Source organism: Microtus oregoni, unplaced genomic scaffold (assembly GCF_018167655.1).
Source record: "Microtus oregoni isolate MIOR12 unplaced genomic scaffold, Mior012 000027F_ref0000203, whole genome shotgun sequence".
NCBI lineage: Eukaryota > Metazoa > Chordata > Mammalia > Rodentia > Cricetidae > Microtus > Microtus oregoni.
In genome coordinates, this window is record NW_024543086.1 from 22,272,276 (window position 1) to 22,296,428 (window position 24,153).

Consider the following 24,153-nt stretch of genomic DNA (forward strand, 5'->3'; position numbering starts at 1 on the left):
AAAAAAAACCAAACACTCTATATGGTATCCAAATGACATCTTGAAACTTTTTCAAAGTTTGGATTAGTGGGTTGGAGAGATGGCTCAGTAGTCAAGAGCACTGGCCTTAACTACTTTCTGAGGACCCAGGTTCAATTTCCAGTATCCATATGGTGCTATGTATGAGGCATCTGTAACTTCAATTTCAAGAAATCTGACAACTTCTTCTGGCTTCCTCAGGCACCAGATATGTATGTGATGCACATACATGCAGGCAAAAACATCCATATGCATAAAAAATTGTACAAAATTTAGATTGGGTTAGATGTGGTAGCGCACATCTTTAACCCCAGCACTCAGGAGGCATATGCAGTCCGAGGCCAGCCTATTCTACAGAGCGAGTTCCAGGACAGTCAGGGCTTCACAGAGAAACCCTGTCTCAAAAATCAAAACAAAACAAAATTAGACTGGAAAACACCCAGAGGACTCTACATAAATCTTGGCTTTCATTATTAATGACTTAATCCTCACCATCATAACTCTGACAGCACCCCTACTTTTGACTCTCCCTCCTCCTACCCTGCCTAAGGACTAAGGATTTATTCTCTTCCTTCACCCCAGGTCTTCAACAAGAGAGCTCTAGTCCATAGGGCTAAAGCTATAGAGACAGAGCCAGCTAGGTCAATGCCTAGGGGAGAGCAAACTTTCCCCAAAGTGGGCAGGCTGCCAGGCAGGCTGCTAGTGACCCCAGAGCAGCTGCAGCAAACAAAAACCCTTTGTAAGGGCCCAATCCCACCCTGTAGCCCAGCACAACTACTTCCTTGGATGGCTTTTAGCAGCCTGGCTGGGAAGGGGCCTTAGAAATGAGTGGTGTCGGGGGCTGGAGAGATGGCTCAGCAGTTAAGAGCATTGCCTGCTCTTCCAAAGGTCCTGAGTTCAATTCCCAGCAACCACATGGTGGCTCACAACCATCTGTAATGAGGTCTGGTGCCCTCTTCTGGCCTTCAGGCATACACGCTGAAAGAATATTGTATACATAATAAATAAATAAATATTTTTTTTCTTTTTTTTTTAAAGATTTATTTATTTATTATGTGTACAGTATTGTCAGTATTCTGTCTGCATGTATCCCTGCATGCCAGAAGAGGGCACCATTATCTCACTACAGATGGTTGTGAGCCACCATGTGGTTGCTGGGAATTGAACTCAGGACCTTTGGAAGAGCAGGCAGTGCTCTTAACCGCTGAGCCATCTCTCCAGCCCCATAAATAAATATTTAAAAAAAAAAAAAAAAGAAATGAGTGGTGTCCTGCTGGACTCCAGAGAACACAGGGTAAGAGACACATGAGTTGTGTGTGTGTGTATGCCTGTGTTCTCAGGTAAGATATCTGGGTGTCCAGGACTGATACTGCACATCCTTCTCCAGCTGATGAACTGGAATGTCCAGCTTCTCTCCTCTAGGCCAGAACTCCAAACCAGGTGCAACTTTCTGACCCCACATATCTTGCAGAACACATAGTGGGGACAAGAAGCCACAGGCAGGGGGACCAAGTATGCGTGAATCCCTGGACCCAGGCTTCTTCGATCAAGCACCACTCACCTGAATGGCAGCCAAGGTAGGCCACGTGTCTCTTGCTCTCTCCATGGCCTTCCTGAGATATGATGCCCAACACACCTATTAAACAAACACAGGGGTTCTGACTTTGAGATTAACGGGTACCACTTACCTCTCTTCAGAAGACTTCAAGAGGAGACCAGACCCAAAACCAGGCGACCTCCTGAAAGCCAGTTGTTACTTTTCTTCCTGACTTTGAAGGGACCTAGTTCTTCTCTGGCTTAAACTCTGCACTGGATGTAAAGAACACTGGCAAAGAGGCTTGCTTCTTCTCACACTGCAGATCATCTGGGAGCTTAGCTTTGGGCTAACCTTTGGGCTTTCCTCCCATCTTCACCAGAGAAGGAAGCCAGCACCCCAAACCAGGTTGGGGGACCAAGAGAAAAACTAGAGACCATGCGAGATGGTTCACTTGGGAGACTGAGGCTAGAGAATCCTGTGTGCTGGGTGGCGTGGGCTACAATGTGAGACTCTATCTGTAAAAACTACAGGGATGGGTGTGAGGTGGGGGTAGAGAGTGGGCGAGGACAGCACTTACGAACTTTTGGACTCAGCTCTTCTTAAAGTCCTGAGTCAGACAAAAAGGTATTTGTTCTGTGCTTATGTTATTTTGTCTGTGTTGTCACAAACAGCCAAGGGAGTCCCAACTAACACAGGGCTTTATTTTTTTATTTTTTTCTGGGTATTTTATTTATTTATTTATTTATTTATTATGTATACAATAATCTGTCTGCAGGCCAGAAGAGGGCACCAGACCTCATTACAGATGGTTGTGAGCCACCATGTGGTTGCTGGGATTTGAACTCAGGACCTTTGGAAGAACAAGCAATGCTCTTAACCGCTGAGCCATCTCTCCAGCCCCCTGGGATTTTGTTTTTTTTTCTTTGAGATAGGGTCTGGGTAGCTCAGGCTGGCTTGCACCTCACGCTGTTCCAGACTTGGCTTCCTGGAGCACAGATTATAGGTATGCCGCTCCACACCCGGCACAGGGCTCTTCAGACCGTCATTATGATCCCAGCCACCCAAGGCCCAGATACAAGATGGGGAATTGTCTGTGGCATGGCTGAAAACAGAAGCACCGGGTTCTCTCCCGCCTGGCTAGAACAGCCACCATGATTTGTGTACAAGCACTCCCTATAAGGTGAGCAGTTTATAGGGGTCTAAGGCCTGTCCCTCCCCCCCAGCTCCAGCCGTTCCAACTCTCCAGTGTGAATGGAGCTTGCCCTTCTTCACCCTATCTATGGTGATGATGTCTGAACCTTTCTCCCATGTTTACCTCCCTACCTGGGCGGTCGGAGGTGAAGGCAATGAAGCTGCAGCTTGATTTGATGTGGTTCCCACATGTGGGGGTAGTTCCAGCACGAATGTCACTGATCCAGGCCTGCAAATGAACAATAAGCAAGATGGTTATTGTCAGGTCTCTACTCGTGCCTAGAGAGGGCCCTAATACAGGAAACTCCATCTTCTGTGTGTGTGCGCGTGTGTGTATGTGTGTGTGCATGTGTGTGTGTGTGTGTATGTGTGTATACACATGTGTGAATGTGGAGGCCAGAGGACAACCTCTGGTGTCATTCCGCAGGGGCCAGCCACTTTTTTTGTTTTGTTTTGTTTAGAGACAGGGTTTCTCTGAGTAGCCCTAGCCATACTGGAACTAGCTCTGTAGGTAGATCAGTTTGACCTTGAACCCAGAGATCCACCTGCCTCCGCCTCCCATTTAAGATTAAAGGCCTGCACCACCACTGTCCAGCCCCACTTTGGTTTTTGAGACAGGGTCTTACCCAGAATATGGAACTCACAAATTCAGCGAGGCTGGCTGACTAGTGAGCTGTCTGTGCAGCTGTGCGGTGATTACAGGCACATAGCATCACATTAGGTTCTGGACATGAAACTCGTGTTTTCATGTATGCCCTGCCCAGCAAGCAGGTTACTAATAAACTCATTTCCTCGGGCCTGGGGAGCTCCGCCTGGGTTCTGCACCATCAGAGAATCACTCCTTTGGATATGGAATTGAACTTTTTTGGATCTGTCCCAGAGTCCTCTACAAAATACCAAATGTTCTTGAAATAATCTAAGTAGCTAAGCGGGTGATTTTCTTTCGCAAATCAGTTCCCTAATAAGGAGGAGGAGGCTGTCAGAGCAGGCACATGGGTCTGTGGAGGAAATATTTCAGTTCAGAGAGGGGGAAGGTGACAAAGAAGTGACAACCTAACAGAAGTTGGGCTTGGCTTCTGCAGATTCTCTGCAGAGGGCTCTCCTGGAGCCCAAGGACCCCTTGAAAACACCCACACTCAGCAGGAGAAGGTAAAGACCTGGCTTCCTCAGAACACGCTCTTCCCTTGCCTAAGTGAAAAGCAATAATGTGAACACCCCCACATGTGGGGGAGAGGAAGAGCACCTGTCCTGCACCTGAGATCAGCAAGGCCCCGTTTCCTTGGTGACAAAGCAGCCACACCCCCTAGTTTGGTGTCCATTTCCACCCAGTAGAACATCAGTACCATACATTACTTTTTTTTTCTTTCTTTCTTTTTTTTTTTTTTTTTTTTTTTTTTTTCCGAGACAGGGTTTCTCTGTGGTTTTGGAGCCTGTCCTTGAACTAGCTCTTGTAGATCGGGCTGGCCTGGAACTCACGGAGATCCACTTGCCACTGCCTTAAAGGCGTGCGCCGCCACCACCACCTGGCTCCCAAACGTTACTTTTCCTTCCTGATTCATGTTTACTCTACAGTGACAGACAACAGCTTTGAAAGGGAGAATGGACAGTCTGCTCGCCCACCTCCAATCACACAAACTGTTTGCAGCCCTCCCTGAGGCCCCTAGTTCCATGGACCTGTCTCTTTAACTTGTTGGATGGAGGTCCACACAGGAAGGCGCCCCTGAAGGTCTCCCCAGACCTCTCCAGTAGTAATTACTGCACTCCTAGCAATGCTCTTGATTCAAACATAAACTTCCTCTCAACCTTTCAATGACTCCACACTGTACTCAGAACAAAACCCAACTTCCTCCTCTGCAGCTCTGTCCTGTACTCATCCATCACCCTGCCCTCTGTCCATCCTGGGTACACTTTCTATTTTCTCACTGGGCTTTTTCTTACTTCTTACCCTTCTGGCCTCAGCTGCAATCCACCTCCCAGGCAGCGTTCTCCACAATGGTGAGAACCCCGACTTCAGCACTTCACATCATAGCACACATCCACACACCCCTGGGTGTTCTTCAATGCAGTATAGTGTGCTTGCTGGCCATCTTCCTCCTGAGGCTGTTAAGTGCCACAGGGGAGGGGAAATGCCACAATTCACTGCCCAAGCTCATGAAGCTGGGCAGCACACAGTAGGCAAGGAGAGGATACTGTCCAGAGAAGGAAACGGAGAAGGGCTGTCATAACTTGCTTTGGGCCACCGACGGTCACTATAGGTCAATTCCTAAGCCCAATTATCCGAAGATAGTCCAGGCTTTCCAAATAATAGGGAGATAGGCCTGGGCCGGCAAGGTCTCTGAAGAAAACTCAACAAGCATGCTGTCCTCGACACTTCTTTAGGCTCCACCTGCTCTAGCTTCTCCAGGCCCTAACCGCTACTAGTAGCATCACCCTAGTAAGAGAAGAGCTTGCACCAGCAGAGGAGGAAGAGCAGGCGGAAACCCAAGGGAGGAAGCCTGCCTGGCCAAGGGGCTCCCTCCCCAGATGACACCTCACTCTCCCCGAGAAAAGAAAAGGGTGCATCTCTACATAGGCCAGCCCCAGGCAGGGACGATCCTAGACATCAGGAAAGAGAAGCCCCAAGTCTGCAGTTTCCCAGCCCGGCTCCCAGCAAGGCCGACCGGAAGCAGATGCCTGGACGCGGCTGGGAGGGCTGCGAGGCCTCCTGGGGGTCCCAGGGCAAGGGAAACTGGTCAGGCCTACCGGGATCACCCAGTGGCCAGGGCGCGTCACTAGAGCTCCGGACTCTGTCCTCTAGGCAGTGAAGGGGCGGCCTGGACTCTGGGGCTCAGCTGAAGGGAGCGGTTCCGGGTGGAAAGCTCGGGGGCGGGGAGGGGCGGGGTAGAGGGTCTCCGCAGCCCAGGGTGTGCAGTGCGCCGGCTCGCACAAGAGGATGGCAGGCATCTGGGACCAGGAGCGAGAGATCGGGGTCCGCGGTCCGGGCTCACCTCTCGGCGGGACGGCCGGGCCTCCAAGTGCCGAAACTTGGACACCTTGAAGCGGTTCATGGCGGCTGGGACAGAGAGAGCGCAGCCTCGACTACTAGGGGCGTCAGCTCTCAGGTGCGCGGTAGGAAGCTACCCTGGACTCCCGCAGCTTCCAGCCCCACCCGCCCGTAGTTTGTGGAGGACACGCCCCGACATGCTGCCAACCAATAGGAAGCGTCTGCGGCCCATCTTGACGCGCCCCCGCATCGCCCTCTTCCGTGCGAACGCCGCCAGCCCCACCTCTCAGCCAATAGCTGTCCTGAGAAATCACGCCCTGATGCCTCAGGGACCACAGCGCCAGTAGGAGGTCACGTGAGCCGCAGCTGTCCTCCTGCTTTAGAGACCACACTTTTGTTGCCCTGGGATTAGACTTGCAGGACTCCTCCCTGAGGCTTTCCAATGACCTGTGTGCAGTTTGTCCCACTATCTCCTTCCTCGAGTAGCAGGACAGAATTAACTAGACTAGAAACGGAGGACAAGCAGCTGGCCTCATAAACGTGAAGCAGAATCAAGAAGGCAGATTTTGTCACTTCAGGCCTTCCACGTGTTGGGTCGAGAGCTTGCAGCAAATCACTAAAGTCATTTACAGATAAATGAAAAGGGCAGGCTGAAGAGATAAGGACTACTAAGAATTCTTTATCGAGATCTCTCTCTTGAGGCGGGTTTTTTCTCTGTGTAGTATTTACTGTCCTAGAACTAGCTCTGCAGGCCAGGCTGGCCTCAAACTCAGAGATCTGCCTACTTCTGCCTCCTGAGGGTTGAGATTATAGATGTGTGCCACCACCACCAGGTTTGAGGCCAGCTAGGGTTACATAGTGAGTTGCAAGACAGACTAAGCTACTAAGTGAGCCCCATATCAAAACAGCCAAATTTTAAAAAAGGCTGCGGGGAGCAGGCTGGAAAGCTGACTCTGTGGGTAACTGTGCTTGCTATGCAAACGTGAGAATCTGAGTTAGAACTGTCGGATCCTCTGGCATTGGAGATATGGACAGCCTGTCCTGGAACTAGCTCTTGTAGACCAGGGTGGCCTCAAATTCACAAAGATCCACCTATCTCTGCCTCCCGAGTGCTGGGATTAAAGGTGTGCACCACCATCACCCGGCTAGCTTTCTAGCTTTATCTTCAATTATATACTCTAAATTTAATGCTTAAGCATATACTCCTACACCTTCAGATACAAGCTTTCAGAATTATTTTTTAATAAACTGATGACATGACTACTCCAGAGTGTGCTGGACTTGGGAGGGGCTGAGAAGACACATAGAGACAGAGAGAAACATTGAAAATAGCAGGGTTATAAGAATGAGGAACTGGACCTGGAGAGATGGCTCAGGGGTTAAGAGCACTGGCTGCACTCAGGTCCTGAGTTCAATTCCCAGCAACCTGGTGGCTCACAAACATCTGTAATGAGATCTGGCGCCCTCTTCTGGTCTGTAGGCATAGAGGCAGACAGAACACTGAATACATAATAAATCAATCTTAAAAAAAAAAGAATGAGTAACTGGAGGAAGGGAAGTTCATGAGCTGCGGAGTTTAGGGTAGGGGAGGAGTGAGAAGGGCTAGGACGCTAGCATGGACTGTGAAATGTGTAACTGGTACTTGTGATACTGAGGGAGCCTGGAGGCACCACAGGGAGCCATGTGTCCCTTCTGCCAGTGATAGAGGGGAACAGGCTTCACAAGTTCCTGAGAAATGCTGGCTTAGTATCTGTTCTTATTTTATTGTTTTTGTTTTTGCTTTTTTGAGGCAAGGTTTCTCTGTGTAGCTCCGGCTGTCCTAGAACTTGCTCTATGGAAGAATTTGCTCTGTCTTAGAACACAGAGATCTGGGCTGGAGAGATGGCTCAGAGGTTAAGAGCATTGCCTGCTCTTCCAAAGGTCCTGAGTTCAATTCCCAGCAACCACATGGTGGCTCACAACCATCTGTAATGAGGTCTGGTGCCCTCTTCTGGCCTTCAGGCATACACACAGACAGCATATTGTATACATAATAAATAAATATTAAAAAAAAAAAAGAACACAGAGATCTGCCTGCCTCTGTCTCCCAAGCACTGGGATTATTGGTGTGAAACACCCACCAACGAGCTTGTTGGCTTTTATCTAACCACCAGAACTCCTCCTGTAGTCCAGGTTGAATCCATTTTTGGATATTTGCATATCCAAAAATGTCGTTGAAGTTTTTTGGATATTTGCACTGTCATTCCAGTTTGAAGAATTGGAGTCTGCTTTGGACCTAACAATTTTTTCCTTTGCTTTCTGAGATAGGGTCTCCTGTAGCCCAGACTGTCTCGAATTTGCAATACAGCTGAACATGGTCTTGAGCTCCTGATCCCCCTACCTCTGTCTCCCAGGTTGATGGTATTACATGTGTGTGCTACAATGTCAGGCAGCGTCTGATGCTCTTGCCACTTGGAACATCTCATCTGTAATTGTTGTACTGTTCATCAAAGTTCAGCTATGGATATTGTATGGCTCAGGAAGTGTTATGGTAAAAGAAGATGGTGCCGTTCCGTAAGTGACTCATGGGCCACGAAGGGCAGAGGCAGGGAGCTGCGTGTGGAGTGAGAGAGCAGCAAGTCCCAGGCAGGGAGCCAGGTGGTGGGTGAGAGACAGAGACATGGACAGGTACACCATGCAGAGTCCAGTGGGTTATGGAGGAGACTGGAAAGAGGTAAGGGAAAAAGCAGAGGGAGGGAGAGAGAGAGGGAGTGAGGGAGGGAGGGAGAGAGAGAGAATATGGAGGAAAGGGGAGAATGGAGAAAAAAGGGAAGGAAGCTCAGGCTGGAATCCTAAAATCAGCTTGCTTTAGCAGACGAGGAAGTAGGCGGGGCCTGTCTCTTAAAGGGACAGGACAGACCATTACGGGAAGTTTAACTTTCTCCCCAATCCTTCCCTCCTCTCCAGCCCTAAACGTTTGAGAATCAGATCAAGGACACTGGAGTGCTTATAGCAGTGCTCCTATAGCTGGTAGCACTTATCAGTGTTACTTCATAAGAAGTCTGTTCCTGTGAAGTGAGTTTGCTCCCCTAGAGCGGGTCTGCACTAACATATTCTAGAACGTGGGTAACTAAGTGCATGATACATAACAGTCATTTATACTTTATGAAATTCTTGCTACAGGTTTGGAGAAGGCTAACGTACTTAAGACGGAGCTGAATGCTTCAAGTTCTGCTGCGACATAATCAGACACAAAAAACCTGCAACCGAAAACGGGGGTGGAGACTTTCTGAGAGAACACGCAATAAAATGTAATTTTCAGGGTCAAGGTAAATCAGCCACAAGCAGTGCCGGAATCTGCGATACTGACGCCGCGTGGTCTGCTGGGATTTGTAGTTTCTTCCAGGACAAGGCCCGCTGGAAGATTACAACTGCTTTACATCACTCACAAGTAAAATGCAGCATTCAGTCGTACATCACAGAAATCCCAATACAAGGGAAACATACAAGATGACATCCTCGGAGCAAAGCACTTATACGCGAGCACAACCCTTTGGAGCCGACGGCGCGTACGCACTGCTCGCGCCCAGTCTGCTGCGGATGCCTCGCCTCCGGAAGACGAGACCGGCTTAGCGGCGCGCAGGCGCAGTGTCCCCGGGTCAAGATGGCTGCGCGGTGTTCTCCACGCTGGTTGCTGGTGGCTGTGGGAATCCCCCGGCTGCCGGCTGCAGCGGGGAGAGGGGCCCAGCAGCCCCGGGGCGGCGTAGTGGCAACATCACTGGCTCGCAAGCTGAGTATCTCTGCCTCCGAGCTTCCCATGAGCGGTCACGGCCCCCGGGCGCTGCTGACATTGAGACGGGGTGTCCACCTCACAGGTGAGCGAGGCTTCCAGATCTCGAGTAGCGGCTCCTGGGACTAGAAAGGGCAAGTCGCCTCGCTCTGACGACCGGGGTAGCGGGATGGAGGTGTCTTCCCGATCGAGAGAAGAATTGCAGGGGGCAGAGAGACCAAGGTGCGGGTTACCCAGAAGCCGTCGAGGGGAAAGAGCTGCGTGGAGCCGGAGGTGGTGAAACGCTCCGAAGGCCGTGAACCTTCACCTCTGTCAACATGCGCCTCTCTGTCCAGGCCGCTGCTCCCTTGCCCTATTCCTTCTCATTTTCTTCACTTTCTAGCTTGTGCTAGGCACCTAGAGATCTGGGGAGATGCAGGTGCTTGTCTTCACTAAGGTCAGAAAGTGTCATGAATTGACATTTCACAGTTTGCATCCCTAACATCACGTGATGTAAATGGAGCACACATCAGTCTTTTTTAGAATCCTATAATAATGCAGTCTAAAATTAATTAAACACTTAGTGTGTATGAAGTATGTTTTTCAAAACATTTCATGTAACAGGCATAGTTACCCTTCCCTTTTTTTTTTCCTCCCCGAGACAGGATTTCTCTGTAGCTTTGGAGCCTGTAGACCAGACTGTCCTTGAACTCACATAGATCCTCCTGCACTACCACCGCCTGGCTTACCCTTCCATTTTATGGAGAAACAGGCTTAGATGTTAAAGAACTCGAAAAAGTTACAGACCAAGAAAGTGGTAGTCTTGTCGTGGCACTTACTTTCCTTATTGCTGGAGAAAATACCAAATCAGTGTGCAGTAAGCCTTGAAGTGCTTTGGCCATGATCAGCAGATCAATCTTTCTCTTTAAAAAAAAAAATAGCCGGGCGGTGGTGGCGCACGCCTTTAATACCAGCACTCGGGAGGCAGAGGCAGGCGGATCTCTGTGAGTTCAAGACCAGCCTGGTCTACAAGAGCTAGTTCCAGGACAGGCTCCAAAACCACAGAGAAACCCTGTCTCGAAAAACCAAAAAAAAAAAAAAAAATATCTTAAGGGGGCTGGAGAGATGGCTCAGAGGTTAAGAGCACTGATTGCTCTTCCAGAGGTCCTGAATTCAGTTCCCAGCAACCACATGGTGGCTCACAACCATCAATAATGAGATCTGGTGCCCTCTTCTGGCATACAAACATACATGGAAGGAATGTTGTATACATAATAAATAAATAAATCTAAAAAAAAAATCTTAAGAATTATTTGAGTCTTACATATGGAACAAGAGCTAGTTTCAGGCAGTTAATGAGCTGCTATTCCTAGGGGCTAGGAATTGAGCTTGTGTCCTCTACAACAGTGGAATGTGCTCCTAACTGTTAAACCATCTCTCTAGCCCTCTAGCCTGTCTGGGAACTCACTCTGTAGACCAGGCTGGCCTCAAACTCACAGAGCTGGGACTGCTTCTGTCTCAGTGCTGGGATTAAAGGTGTGCACCCCCACCGCCCGGCCTCGTATTTCCTTATACTGTGTTTACCACTTCAGTGAGGATGAAAGAGGCAAGTATTGAACTCTTAGGGTTTTTTTTTTTGTTTTGTTTTTTTGGTTTTTTGTTTTTTTGTTTTGGTTTTTTGAGACAGGGTTTCTCTGTGGTTTTGGAGCCTGTCCTGGAACTAGCTCTTGTAGACCAGGCTGGTCTCGAACTCACAGAGATCCGCCTGCCTCTGCCTCCCAAGTGCTGGGATTAAAGGCATGCACCACCACCGCTTAGTTCTGTAGTGGTTCCAGGGATCACACGTAGACCTTGAAGTATTTTTTAAAATTGTGTCTTTGCTTGAGAGAGACATAGAGACATAGACAGGCACTACATATTACTTCTATATGAAAACAGAACTAAAGAACTTCAGTTTGAGTTCGTAGGCTACAGTGGACATACTTTATCTCAAGGGATTCCGTTTGTGGAAGTGGCATCCCTCCCTGTGTGTCCTGATACCACATCTAAGGTCATCGATTCTGCCCCGGAACTTTAATCTGTGCTCATTTCTCAAGCTTGGTTTATGAAATCAGATAACATAAAAATCTTCCAAGCAAAACAAAACAGTAACTTGCTACTTACATTGGGGATTCTTGAAACAACATGGAAAATAATCCTGGGTTCACAAAAAACAAGACATTTACTGGACGTGTCTTGGATAAAGCAACAACAGAAACCAAAGAGTTAACTAAACAAGTTCTTCCTAATATTGTTAGCCATTGATGGCTTTAGGTTTTCAAAGACATCCACCTTGTATAGCCCCGTGGTTAACTACACAGTTTTATGTAAGTTCTCTGCTGCAGTTGTTGGAGCTGCTTTCACGGCCAAACTTCTGCCACTGATAGACTCATCCTCTAGGTAGTGGAAGGACTTGGAGGTTAACCAGCCAGGCTGCTATCAAGTAAAGAGGAGGCTGAATATAGGCTCACTAAGAATCTACCACCCAGCTGGCTGTGTTTTTGTTTTTAATTGGAAACAGGGTGTCATGTATTTCAGACTGTCCTAAAACTTCCTATGTAGCTGTGAACTGAACTTCTGTCATCTGCTTCCTTTTCCCTGATGCTAGGATTATGGGCATGCTCATCATGCACCATTATGCTGAGTTTTTTCAGTGCTGGGAATCAAGCTCAGGGCCCTATGCATGCTTGGTAAGCAATGTATCTACTGAACTATGTCCCCAAGTTGTGCCCTCATTTGAAGTTCATTGAGTTTGGCTTCTAGTATGCTGAGAACCGAACAGACCCTATAGCTGAGTCTTGTTTGATCTTTCACAGGTATTCCATAGTTGCTCATTTATAATTTCCTCTTGTTGGACAAATTCCTAGACTGACTTTCTCGTTTCATTTCCAGGAACAAAAAGTTTCCCTTTTGTTTGTACTGCTTCCTTCCACACAAGCGCTTCCTTGGCCGAAGATTATTACCAGATATTAGGAGTGCCCCGAAATGCCAGCCGGAAAGATATCAGGAAAGCCTATCTTGAGGTCTGTATTCGTCTCAGATTGACTGACAAGTTTGTAGAAAGATTGCTGGTGATCTTTATATATATTTGTGTCTATTTTAATTTTTAAAATTGTGTCTGCGTATGGACATGTGTACAAGAATGTAGGTGTTCACAGAGGGCACTGGTTGCCAGGCGGTGGTGGCGCACACTTTAATCCCAGCACTCAGAAAGCAGAGGCAGGCCAATCTCTTGAGTTTGAGGCCAGCCTGGTCTATAGAGTTCCAGGACAGCCAAGGCTACACAGAGAAAACCCTGTCTCGAAAAACAAAAAACCAGAGGTATTGGATTCCCTTGGGACTATAATTATAGGCAGCTGTGAACCATCTGCCATGTCTGGGATTTAAATTCAAATTTTCTGGGAAAGAAGTATGTGTTCTTAGCACTGATTGCTGTTCAGTCCATCTCTTCAGCCCAGATTGCTGTTGATCTTGTCTGGTCCCCATTGACTTGGTACGTAGCACACTTGGGCAGGTCACAAGCTGCTGATCCTGTGGAGTTATATGAGAAAAATAAAGTGTTGGGTGCGTTTGGTACACTATATTGTATCGGTTAATGCTGTTTTTTTCTTTGTTAGTTGTTTTGTTTCTTTTAGTCAGGTTTTCCCCTGTAGCCCTGATTGTTCTTGAACTCACTCTGTAGACTAGGCTGACCTTGAACTCAGAGACCCTCCTGTCTCTGCCTTCCAAGTGCTGGGATTAAAGGTGTGGGCCATCATTCCCCAGCTAGTCAACTTTTTTTTAAGATTTAATTTCTGTGCATGTGTATTTGCCTAATGTATGTATGTGTACTGCATGTATGCTTGGTGCCTTCTGAGGTCAAACGAGGGCATCAAATCTCTGGAAACTGGAGTTTTAGACAGTTGTGAGCTGTTATATGGGTTCTGGGAGCCAAATCCAGCTCTTTGCAAGAGTGTTAAATGCTTTTCGTCCCTGAGCCATCTCTCTAGATCTTAGTTAACTATTTTTGAAAGATTTCTGGTAGATGAGAAATATATAGATCTTTAAAAGAATGATTTCTTTTCAGGTTTTAAATCTTGTTTTAAGAATTAGTTGCACTGGGACTGGAAAGATGGCTCAGTGGGTAAGAGCATTGATTGCTCTTCTAGAGGTCCTGAGTTCAATTCCCTGCAACATGGTGGCTCACAACCATCTGTAATGAGATCTGGTGCCCTCTTCTGGTGTGCAGGCAGAACACTTCAAAATAAATAAATAATTAAATCTATCTTTTAAAAAAAAAAAAAAAGCCAGGTGGTGGTGGCACACACCTTTAACTCCAGCACTCCGGAGTCAGAGGCAGGTGAATCTCTGTGAGTTCAAGGACAGCCTGGTGTACAAGAGCGAGTTCTAGGCACCAAAGCTACAGAGAGTCATTGTCTCAAAATAAATAAATAAATAAAAATTAAAAAATGTTGCACTGGACAGTGGTGGCACATGCCTTTAATCCCAGCACTCGGGAGGCAGAGATAGCGGATTCTCAAGTTCGAGGTCAGCCTGGTCCTCAGAGTGAGTTCTAGGATAGCCAGGGCTATCCTGAGAAACCCTGTTTTGAAAACACACAAAAGAATTTTTTGCTCTCTTAAGAGAGACAAATGCTGTAAAGAGTCATAACTGCGGCAAGTATTTGGGTTCTGCTTTATATCTATAGTAATGTACTTTCTTCCCCCTTAGCTTGCCAAGAAATATCATCCGGACTCAAACAAGGATGATCCCAAAGCCAAGGAAAAGTTTACCCAAGTGGCACGAGCATACGAGGTAAGAACTTGCCGTGTCATCTGGTTCAGTCTGTCTCTGCTGAAGTCTTATGCTAGTTCTGCTGAATTAGAATCTCAGTGAAGAAACAAGGTTGGTGAGATGGGTCAGTGGGTATATGGATCTGCTGCTAAATCTGATGACTTGAGTTCAATCTCCAGTACCCATATAGTGGACAGAGAGAAGCATCTTTCACAGATGTCTCTGACCTCCACCTGAGTGCCATGACATTCAAATACTCACACATGTACACAAAATAAATAGATATAATTTTAAAAAAAAGAAGAGACCAGGAGTGGTGGTAAAACTGTAATTCTAGCAGTGGTGAGACTGAGGCAGGAGAATTTCTGCAAGTTTAAGGGCAGCCAGGGCTACACAGCCCATCTCAGTACAAAACCAGGAACACGGTTCGTCTGTATCAGTGAAGCTCCTTGGGTAATTCGTATTGATAGCTGATCTTGATACATCCCAGTTAGACCTAGCCGTTATTTGGTAGCAATTTTAAAAGTAGAATATCATGCCGGGCGGTGGTGGTGCACGCCTTTAATCCCAGCACTTGGGAGGCAGAGGAAGGGGGATCTCTGTGAGTTCGAGACCAGCCTGGACTACAAGAGCTAGTTCCAGGACAGGCTCCAAAACCACAGAGAAACCCTGTCTCGAAAAACCAAAAAAAAAAGTAGAATATCATATAAAAATACAGAAAAACATGTCTGTGAAAGAGCCACTGACCAATTACGGAGTTATTGGAGAATGGCCATTTGTTTTAGTTAGGGCTTTATTACTCCCTATGACCCTATGAGGCCATTTGTTTTAGTTAGGGCTTTATTACTCCCTATGACCCTATGAGGCCATTTTCATTCTGGCCACCACACCATTCCTCTTGGACTTGATTGACTCTAGGGGGTTCTGCATATGTCAAGAGTTTCTATGTTCAAGGAACTAGGAGATGTCCACTTATATAAAAAGAGTCACAACTCAGAGGTATGAAGGTTTTATCCCCTGCTAATCTGTGCTAGAGCCTTCTACAGAAGTAGAACTAATAGGATATATGTAGTCATAAGAGATTTATTAAATTAGCTCTTTAGATCAGCTGCAGGGGGGCAGAGTGCTGTGGAGATGACTCATTAGTTAAGAGCATTGGCAGCTCTTCTAGAGGACTCAGGTTCAATCCTAGCACCCACATGGCAGCTCACAACCACCTACAACACTCCAAGGTTTTTGCTTGCTTGCTTTCCTTCTTTCCTTCTTTCTTTCTTTCTTTTTATTATTATTATTATTATTTTGGTTTTTCGAGATGGGTTTTATTGTAGCTTTGGAGCCTGGAACTAGCTCTTGTAGATCAAGCTGGCCTCGAACTCACAGAGATCCACCTGCCTCTGCCTCCCAAGTGCTGGGATTAAAGGTGTGTGCCATCACCACCTGGCTTATAATTTTAGTTTTAAGAGATCCAATGCCCTCTGCTGACTTCTGGGAGCATCAGGCACACAAGTAGACATACATGTAGACAAAGTACCCATACCCATAAAATAAAATATAAATTATTATTATGTTTTTCAAGACAGGGTTTTGTGGTTGTTGGGCTTTTGTTTGTTTGTTTGTTTGTTTTATTCTTTGGGGGCCCACCACCCAGCTCCCAAATAAAATAAATACACTGAGACTTATTCTTACTTATGAAAGCCTGGCGTTAGCCAGTTTCTAGCCAGTTTTTCTAACTTAAATTAACCTGTTTCTCTTCTATATTTTGCCTCTGGGCTATTTACCTTTCTTTATTTCTATATATGTCTTTCTTCCCTTCTTCTCCATGACTGGTTGTGTGGCTGGGTGACCAGCCCCTGATGTTCTCCTCTTCTCTTCTCTACCTCAGCCTGGATTTTTCTCCTATTTATTCTCTCTGCCTGGTAGCCCTGCCTATTTCTTTCTTCTGCCTTGCTATTGGCCATTCAGGTCTTTATTAATCAGGTGTTTTAGGCTGGTAAAGTAGCATAGCTTCACAGAGTTAAACGAAATCGTCATTAAACAAATGTTCCATAGAATAAACAAATGTAGCATGTCTTAAGCTAATATTCCACAATAGGTTTTTTCTGTGTAACTGCCCTGGCTGTCCTGGAACTCACTCTGTAGATAGGCTGACCTTGAACTCAGAGAGATCTGCCTGCCTCTGCTTCCTTAAAGACATGAGTCTTCATGCCAGGCTCATAAAAATTATTTGTAAAAAAGATCATCTGCTGAGGAGTACCACATTGACAACCTGTAGGTTGTAACATCAGAGAAACTGGTGGCTGCTCCGTGTAAGAAGCTGGAAGCCTTTGAATGGGAGGCCAGTGATAGCAGCCTGGTCTGGGGCTGCAAGCCTAAATAGCTGTCCTGGAACTAGCTCTTGTAGACCAAGCTGGCCTCGAAGTCACGGAGATCCACCTGCCTCTGCCTCTTGGGTGCTGGGATTAAAGGCATGCACCACCACTACTCAACTAATTTTTACATTTTTTTATTTTCCTGTTTTTATTGCCCTGAGGACTGAACCCAGGGCTGTATGCATGCCGCACCACTGAGGTCCAATGTGATTTTGTTTTTTGTTGAACCCAGACTATCTTCAAGCTCATCTCCTTGCTTTAACCTTTTGATTGGTGGGATTACAGGCATTCACCACTCACAATGCCTGGCTTTTGTAGAATGTTTTGCACATAAGACTACTTAGTAAGGGGGCTGGAGAGAGGACTCAGCAGTTAAGAGCACTGACTGTTCTTCGAGAGGCCCTGATGGTGGCTCACAACCATCTGTTATGAGATCTGATGCCCTCTTACGGTATTCAGGCATACATGCAGGCAGAATGTTATAAACATAATAAATAAATAAATTAAAAATAAAAAAAAGACCACTTAGTGAAAGTGATAGACTTACGTGGCGTGAGCTGTTGTCTGTGTACCTGAGCCTTAGAAGACCCAGAAATGCCTGATTGCTGTGTCATCTTTCACTGTAGGTGTTGTCTGATGAAGCAGAGAGGAAGCGTTATGATACTTACGGCTCAGCTGGCTTTGATTCTGGAGCCAGCAGCTCTGGGCAGAGCCAGTGGAGAGGAGGGCCCTCTGTTGACCCGGAAGAGCTATTCAGGAAGATCTTTGGGGAGTTCTCATCATCTCCTTTTGGAGATTTCCAGACTGTGTTCGATCAGCCTCAGGAAGTAAGTTCTTTCTTTATTTTTAAATTTATTTTTGTGTTTTTGAGAAAGGGTCTCACATTGTAGCCCTGGCTGTCCTGGAACTCACTATGACCAGGTTGACCTTGAACTCACAGAAATCTGCCTGCCTCTGCTTCCCAAGTGCTGGGATTAAAAGACATGTGCCATCACGTACAGTGTACCTTATTTTAAATGATTAACTTTTAAGCAAAAGTGAGACAGTGTTTAGTTTCTGTTTCTCAGAAAGGCAATGGAATGATTCAGAGGCAGCTATTTGGCAGAAGAAATTTAGGAATATTTAGCAAAACCCTGTAGGTAGTAATGAAGGTGTACGTTGTGATGTTATTAACGGTCAGGTGGTATTGAAGGCCCTCAGACCCTCGGCAGAGTGATTTTATCTTAAGCAGCACTCTCCACCTGTGGGTCTGCCTGTCAGATATAGATTATGATTTATAACAGTAGCAAACTTACAGTCACGCGGTGGCAATGAAATAATTGTATGGTTGGAGTCTCCACAGCATGAGGAAGGTTGAGAACACTGCCCTAGAACATCCCTTTTAGCCTGGGAAGCTCAGTCAGCCCAGCAGGAGGAGACTGCTGGCGAGATCTTCCAGAGCTCTGTCCTAATGAGACGCTGTCAGAGTCGAGGAAGGAAGAGAAATGTTCCAGGGTCTAAGTCACAGTTATGGACCATTCCAGCTTTTTGTTAGTACTGTTTTAATTCTGTTGCTGTAAGAATATACCTGAGACAGCTCTAAAGATGGGGCTGTCGGGTGGCTCAGCAGGTGAAGAGCACATGCAGCTCGTGCAGAGGACTCGAGTTCCAGGGACCCTACTTTTGCTTCTCTTCTCCCTGGGCCCTAGGCACACATGGTGCACATACATAGAGGCAAAACAAAATCAAATCAAGTGGAAAGGTTTCTTTTGGCTTACAGTTGTAGAGATTTGAATGAAGGGTCTGTTGGCCCCACTGTTTCAGGGCCTGGGTAAGGCCTTATATAATGGCGGGGAGTGTGGAAAAGCAGGGCTGCTCACCTGATTGAGAAGGGAAGGAGTGCAGACTGGCACCCAAATCCTCTCTGATGACACATCTCCAGTGACGTAAAATCTCTCACCAGGCCACACCTCTTCAAGGTCCACTGCTTTCCAGACACTGTACTAAGATGAAAACCAAGCCTTGACCCTTGGGAGATATTCTAGATTTAGGCCAAAGCAAACGCCACATGCAGATATTAGTCCTGCCTTCAGCTCTTGAAGAATTAATTTTCACTAAATACATTTTTTTTTTTTTTTTGGTTTTTCGAGACAGGGTTTCTCTGTGGTTTTGGAGCCTGTCCTGGAACTAGCTCTTGTAGACCAGGCTGGTCTCGAACTCAAAAAATCCGTATGTGTAAAGCTGGGTCAGCTAAGTGAACAGCACCTATTTTTTTTTTCAAGATAGGATTTCTCTGTAGCCTTGAAGCCTGTCCTGAAACTCGCCTTGAGCTCACAGAGATCTGTCTGCCTCTGCCTCCCGAGTGCTGGGGTTAAATGCGTGTGCCCCACCATCACCCGGCAATAGCACCTATTCTTACTGACCTGGTAGAGTATACATGTGCATGTGTTTGGTAGTTATGGAGTAACTACAGGTACTGGCCAGGGTCCCCCTGTCCTGAAACAGCAGAGTGACAGGCCATACCTTTCAGTACATCATGGAATTGACGTTCAATCAAGCTGCCAAGGGCGTCAACAAGGAGTTCACTGTGGACATCATGGATACCTGTGAACGCTGTGACGGCAAGGGGAATGAGCCTGGAACCAAAGTGCAGCACTGCCACTACTGCGGCGGCTCCGGCATGGTAAGGATGGGGGGAGGGCGCTCCATCCATTCCTTCCTCTGTTCTAGGAGGTCCTTTATTTAAATTTCTGGGGCTGGGCTTGGGCTAGGTGCTAACTAAGGATGATCTTGAACCTGTAATCTTTTCTCCACCTTCCAAGTGCTAGGATTCCTCCCTGTCAAATTAGAGGCTGGACAGACAGACTTCTAGCTTCAGGCTCTGGAGTGCTGGAATTTATAAGCACGGGTCATCATGTCGGGTTATAGTTTTTAAAAATCTTTTTTTATTACATTTATTTGTTTATTGTGTGTGTGCATGTGTGTTATGGCCTATATGTAGCATTCAAACAACAACTTGTGGAAGTCAGTTCTCTCCCATCGTGTGGGACCCAGTGTTTGAACTCAAGTTGTTAGGCTTGGTAGCAAGCGCTTTTACCTGCTGAGCTGTCTTGTCTGTCCATTTTATATATGTGGGCTTTTTCTGTTGTCATTGTTGTTGTTTTTCAAGACAGGGTTTCTCTGTGTATCCCTGTCTGTCCTGTAACTCTCTCACAGATCTGCCAGCCTCTACCTTTGAGCACTGGGATTAAAGGTGTATGCCACCACTGCCCGACATTTTATTTTATTTAATGAGACAGGGTCTTGATGTGTAGTTCTGATGATCAGAAACCTGCTGTATAGACCAGACTAGCTTTAAATTCAGAATTTTTCTTCTGTACCATGTGCAGGCATTCCATATTTAGAGTTCTTGGGATTGTTTCTAATTGGCGAACATGTTCTTAGTATACACCAAGCCATGAATTCATATATTGTTTTGTTTGAGATAGGATTTAACTCTAATTTAGGGTGACTTGGAACTGAATATAGACCTCAGGCTTGACTTTGAACATGAGGCAATCTTCATTTTCCAACCTCTTTAGTGCTATGAGAACAAACGTCAGTCATCATGCTCAGCTAAAGCCTTGAATTCAACCCCCAGATGGTTGTGAGCCACCGTGTATACATGGGAGATAGTGCAGAGAAAGCCAATCAGTGATATATATGAGGCTGGAGAGCTGGCTCAGAGCTTAAGAGCATTTGACTGCTCTTCCAGAGGTCCTGAGTTCAATTCCCAGCAGCTACATCTTTTTTTTTTTTTGGTTTTTCGAGGCAGGGTTTCTCTGTGGCTTTGGAGCCTGTCCTGGAATAGCTCTATAGACCAGGCTGGTCTCGAACTCACAGAGATCCACCTGCCTCTGCCTCCCGAGTGCTGGGATTAAAGGCGTGCGCCACCATCGCCCGGCTAGCTACATCTTTAATTAAAATTTTTTTTTGACTTTAGAACTGGGCGTGATAGTATATACTTGTACTCCCAGCACTTGGTAGGTGGAGTCAGAAGTTCAAGTTTATCCTCTACTACATAGCAAGTTTGGGTCTAGCCTGGGCTACACCATCCCTCTTCCTCCAAAAAAAATAAAAAAGAGTTCAAATTAGCAGTGTGAGCACCTGTAGCTGTTTTCTTAGGCAGTGTGTTTTATGGCAGCACATGCACACAAGAAGTCCATCCTTGGGGCTGGAGAGATGGCTCAGCGGTTAAGAGCACTGAGTGCTCTTCCAGAGGGCCTGGGTTCAATTCCCAGCACCCACATGGCAGCTCACAACATGTATATGATATATTTTATTCTTATCCACCCTCCTTATTGTGAGTTGGGGGTGGGCAGAGTCTCTTGTAACCCAGGTTGGCCTTGATCCCCTAATCTACTGCCTTTACCCCTGCCCCATATATCATAGATATATATCATATCATATATCATAGAACTGTGTCACTTAACCTGGAGATAAACCTTCAGTTAAACACTGTTTAATAAAACAATGCACCTACATACTCAGCATTTCCCTTCTTTTCCTCAGGAAACTATCAATACAGGCCCTTTTGTGATGCGTTCCACATGTCGGAGATGTAGTGGCCGGGGCTCCATCATCACAAATCCTTGTGTGGTCTGCAGAGGAGCAGGACAAGCCAAGCAGAAGAAGCGAGTGACGATCCCTGTGCCTGCAGGTGGGTCACTGCCCGGGAGATGGGCCAGCTCTGTTGTGCCTTGTTGTCTGCGTGATTGCAGAGCTAGACCTGAGGGCCTGGGTCCCAGGTTGGAGGAGGAACTAGAACCTGTTACAGTCTTCCTTTAAACCAGTCATCCTTACAGTGCGCCCACTCTGCTCCCACCTTGGGATGCTGCAGCTCCTGTTCCGGTTTTCTGTCCTGTCTCTTCTGTCTTCGTGCAGTGAGGACTGGCCTTAACAGGAGACCAGCTAGTTATGTCGTGACAGCTGCTAATCCCAGGAGGCTGAGGCAGGAGGAGACCCCATTTCCAAAATAAGACAAGAAACCTGGTCAAGTGGGTTTCCTGGGTAGACATCACTGTGCGAGGCCCCTACCACAACTGCTATTTGGGACTTTTGTTTTCCTAGGAGTTGAAGATGGTCAGACCATAAGGATGCCTGTGGGAAAACGAGAAATTTTTGTCACATTCAGGGTAGGTGCTTGCCTGTCACTTTCTGCTGGGTCCTTGTTCTGTCAGTGGATACAGCTGAGGTTCCTCATTGTAGTGAGGCAGACAGTTCATGTGCCAAGGTGTCACTGTTCCAAATTCAAGAAAGGCTGCTGGGGCGTGGCTCTTGTTTTCATGTCTGGATGCAGAGAAACTTCCTCACTACACCAACAAGTTAGAAACATAGCCAGGTGTGGTGGTGGTGCACGCCTTTAATCCCATCCCAGCACGCAGGAGACAGAGGCAGGCAGATCTCTGAGTTAGTTCCAGGACAGGCTCTAAAGCTACAGAGAAACCCTGTCTCAAAAAAACAAATTAAAAAAAAAAAAGAATATTATCAATCTTCAGAAGGAAAGAACCACGGGTACTTGAGGGGAGGAAAGCAGATTGTTACAAGCTGTAAAGTACAAGGGACTAGCTACACAGAGGTGTCAGCTGGGCGACACTGATTATGTGCTGTTCAGGAAGGAGAGAGACTGTGGTAGAGGGATGCCTGTAGGGTTGATAAATGCTAAATTCAAGATGGTTGTGAGCCACCATGTGGTTGCCAGGAATTGAACTCAGGACCTTTGGAAGAGCAGGCAGAGCTCTTAACCACTGAGCCATCTCTCCAGCCCGGAAGTTATAATTTGTAATTTTTCTTTCCCTGCTTTTGAGTCAGGATCTCCCTGCGTTGCTCAGGCTGGCCTGAAACTCATGATTGTCCTGTCTTAGCCTCTAGAATGTTGGTATTATAGTTGTGTACCCCTTGGTCCAGCATGTTTGTAATGTTTTAATTCTGTAAGCTTAGTTGTAGGTGTACAGTTTGCCAGTTTTCTTTTTCTTCCTTCCTTCCCTTTTTAAAAATATTTTTTTTTGGTTTTTGTGGGGTTTTTTTGTTTTTGTTTTTTTTGTCTTTTTCTGTATGAGAGATACTACATTATTTGAATCAAGTACTAGGTATAGTGGTACATGCCTATAATCTTAGCATTTGGGATGTGGAGGCAGCCTGGGCTATACAATAAAACCCTAACCTTTTTTTTAAAAAAAAATTGTTTACTTCTAAATTACGTGTATGTATATGTGTATCAAAGGATACACATGGGTGCAGGTGTTTAAAGGGCCAGAGTTGTCAGATTCCCTAAAGCTGGAGTTACAGGTCACCTGACATGGTTGCCGGGAATCAAACTCAGATCCTCTTGAAGAACCATCTTTCCAGGCCCCAAAACCCTGTCTTTAAAAACAAGGTTAAAAATGAAAACTAAAAATAAGACTCAGGAAGTAGGTAGAGTGCCTTGCGTGCACAAGGCCTGGGGTTCAGTCATCAACACTGTATAAAACTGGCAATGGTGTTACCTGTAATCCCAGTACTTGGGAAGTAGAAGCTGGAGGATCAGAAATTCAGTCATCCTCGACCTTAGAGAATTGAAGCCAGCCTGGTTAGATGATCATGTCTCAAAAAACATCCCATCTCCTCCAAATAATAAAAATAAACCCAGTGGCAAAGCTGGGTATGGTGATCCTTCCCTGGAGTCTCACTACATGCAAGGCTGAGGCCTAGGTTTACATAAGTCCATGAATTTGGAATCTATGTATAGTGAGATCGCCTCTCAAACCAAAGATAACACAGTATATAAAATTAGCATGAAGAGTGAGTCCTCCAGACTGAGACGTCGAAGATGAAGGTAGGTGCTGGGCTATAGTTTAGTGGTGGTGTGCCTGTGTGTGCAAGGCCATGTATTCTGTCTCCAGCACCGCAAAGATAAACAGGTAATTAAGATTCCTCTCTCCTTATTTTCTGAGACAGTTTCTTGCTGCAGATGGAGCTCATTGATTCATCCAGGCTTTCTAGCTAGTGAGCTCAAGAGATCCACCTGCGCGCGCGCGCACACACACACACACACACACACACACGCGCGCGCGCACACACACACGCACACGCACACAGAGCAGCGACTTGGCTCACAAATGTCTACTACCATGGCCTAGCTTTTTCTGCTTGTTTTGTTGAGTTTTTTTGTTTGTTTTTTTCAAGACAGGGTTTCTCTGTAAAACTATCCTGGAACTCACTCTGCAGACCAGGCTGGCCTTGAACTTGCAGAGATTCACCTGCTTCTGTTCCCCCCGACCCAGTGCTGTGATTAAAGGCATGCACCACCACCACTCGGCCAATGCTCAGCTTTTACATGAGTGTTATGGATCCTCATACTTGTGTGGCTGGCACTTCCCTAGCCCCTGTAAATCATTTTTATCTTTGTAGATGTATTGGTCTGTGTTTAGTCATCTTTCTAATTAGGTAAGATTCAGGGGAAAACTAGAATGCCAAATTGCATTCTTATTTACTTTTA

The 24,153-nt window shown here is 46.3% G+C and overlaps 2 protein-coding genes across 4 annotated transcripts in view; one reads left to right on the plus strand and one right to left on the minus strand.

The window, feature by feature from the left end:
• The window catches only part of LOC121463929 (coronin-7), a 58,265-nt gene extending 52,380 nt beyond the window's left edge, over positions 1 to 5,885 (minus strand). Inside the window, exons 1-3 of the mRNA XM_041676499.1 lie at positions 5,734 to 5,885; positions 2,879 to 2,975; positions 1,580 to 1,654 (exon numbers count right to left, since the gene is read on the minus strand). Coding sequence (XP_041532433.1) covers positions 1,580 to 1,654; positions 2,879 to 2,975; positions 5,734 to 5,793 — 232 coding nt within the window. The 5' untranslated portion in view covers positions 5,794 to 5,885. The remainder of the gene's footprint in view (positions 1 to 1,579; positions 1,655 to 2,878; positions 2,976 to 5,733) is intronic.
• Positions 5,886 to 9,357: 3,472 nt separating this feature from the next.
• Dnaja3 (DnaJ heat shock protein family (Hsp40) member A3) overlaps positions 9,358 to 24,153 on the plus strand; it is a 32,981-nt gene continuing 18,185 nt past the window's right edge. For all 3 annotated transcript variants that reach the window (XM_041675986.1, XM_041675985.1, XM_041675987.1), the window contains exons 1-7: positions 9,358 to 9,583; positions 12,409 to 12,539; positions 14,227 to 14,310; positions 17,285 to 17,485; positions 19,168 to 19,320; positions 21,189 to 21,336; positions 21,747 to 21,811. In XM_041675986.1, the coding sequence (XP_041531920.1) occupies positions 9,373 to 9,583; positions 12,409 to 12,539; positions 14,227 to 14,310; positions 17,285 to 17,485; positions 19,168 to 19,320; positions 21,189 to 21,336; positions 21,747 to 21,811 (993 nt within the window). In that variant the 5' untranslated portion in view covers positions 9,358 to 9,372. The remainder of the gene's footprint in view (positions 9,584 to 12,408; positions 12,540 to 14,226; positions 14,311 to 17,284; positions 17,486 to 19,167; positions 19,321 to 21,188; positions 21,337 to 21,746; positions 21,812 to 24,153) is intronic.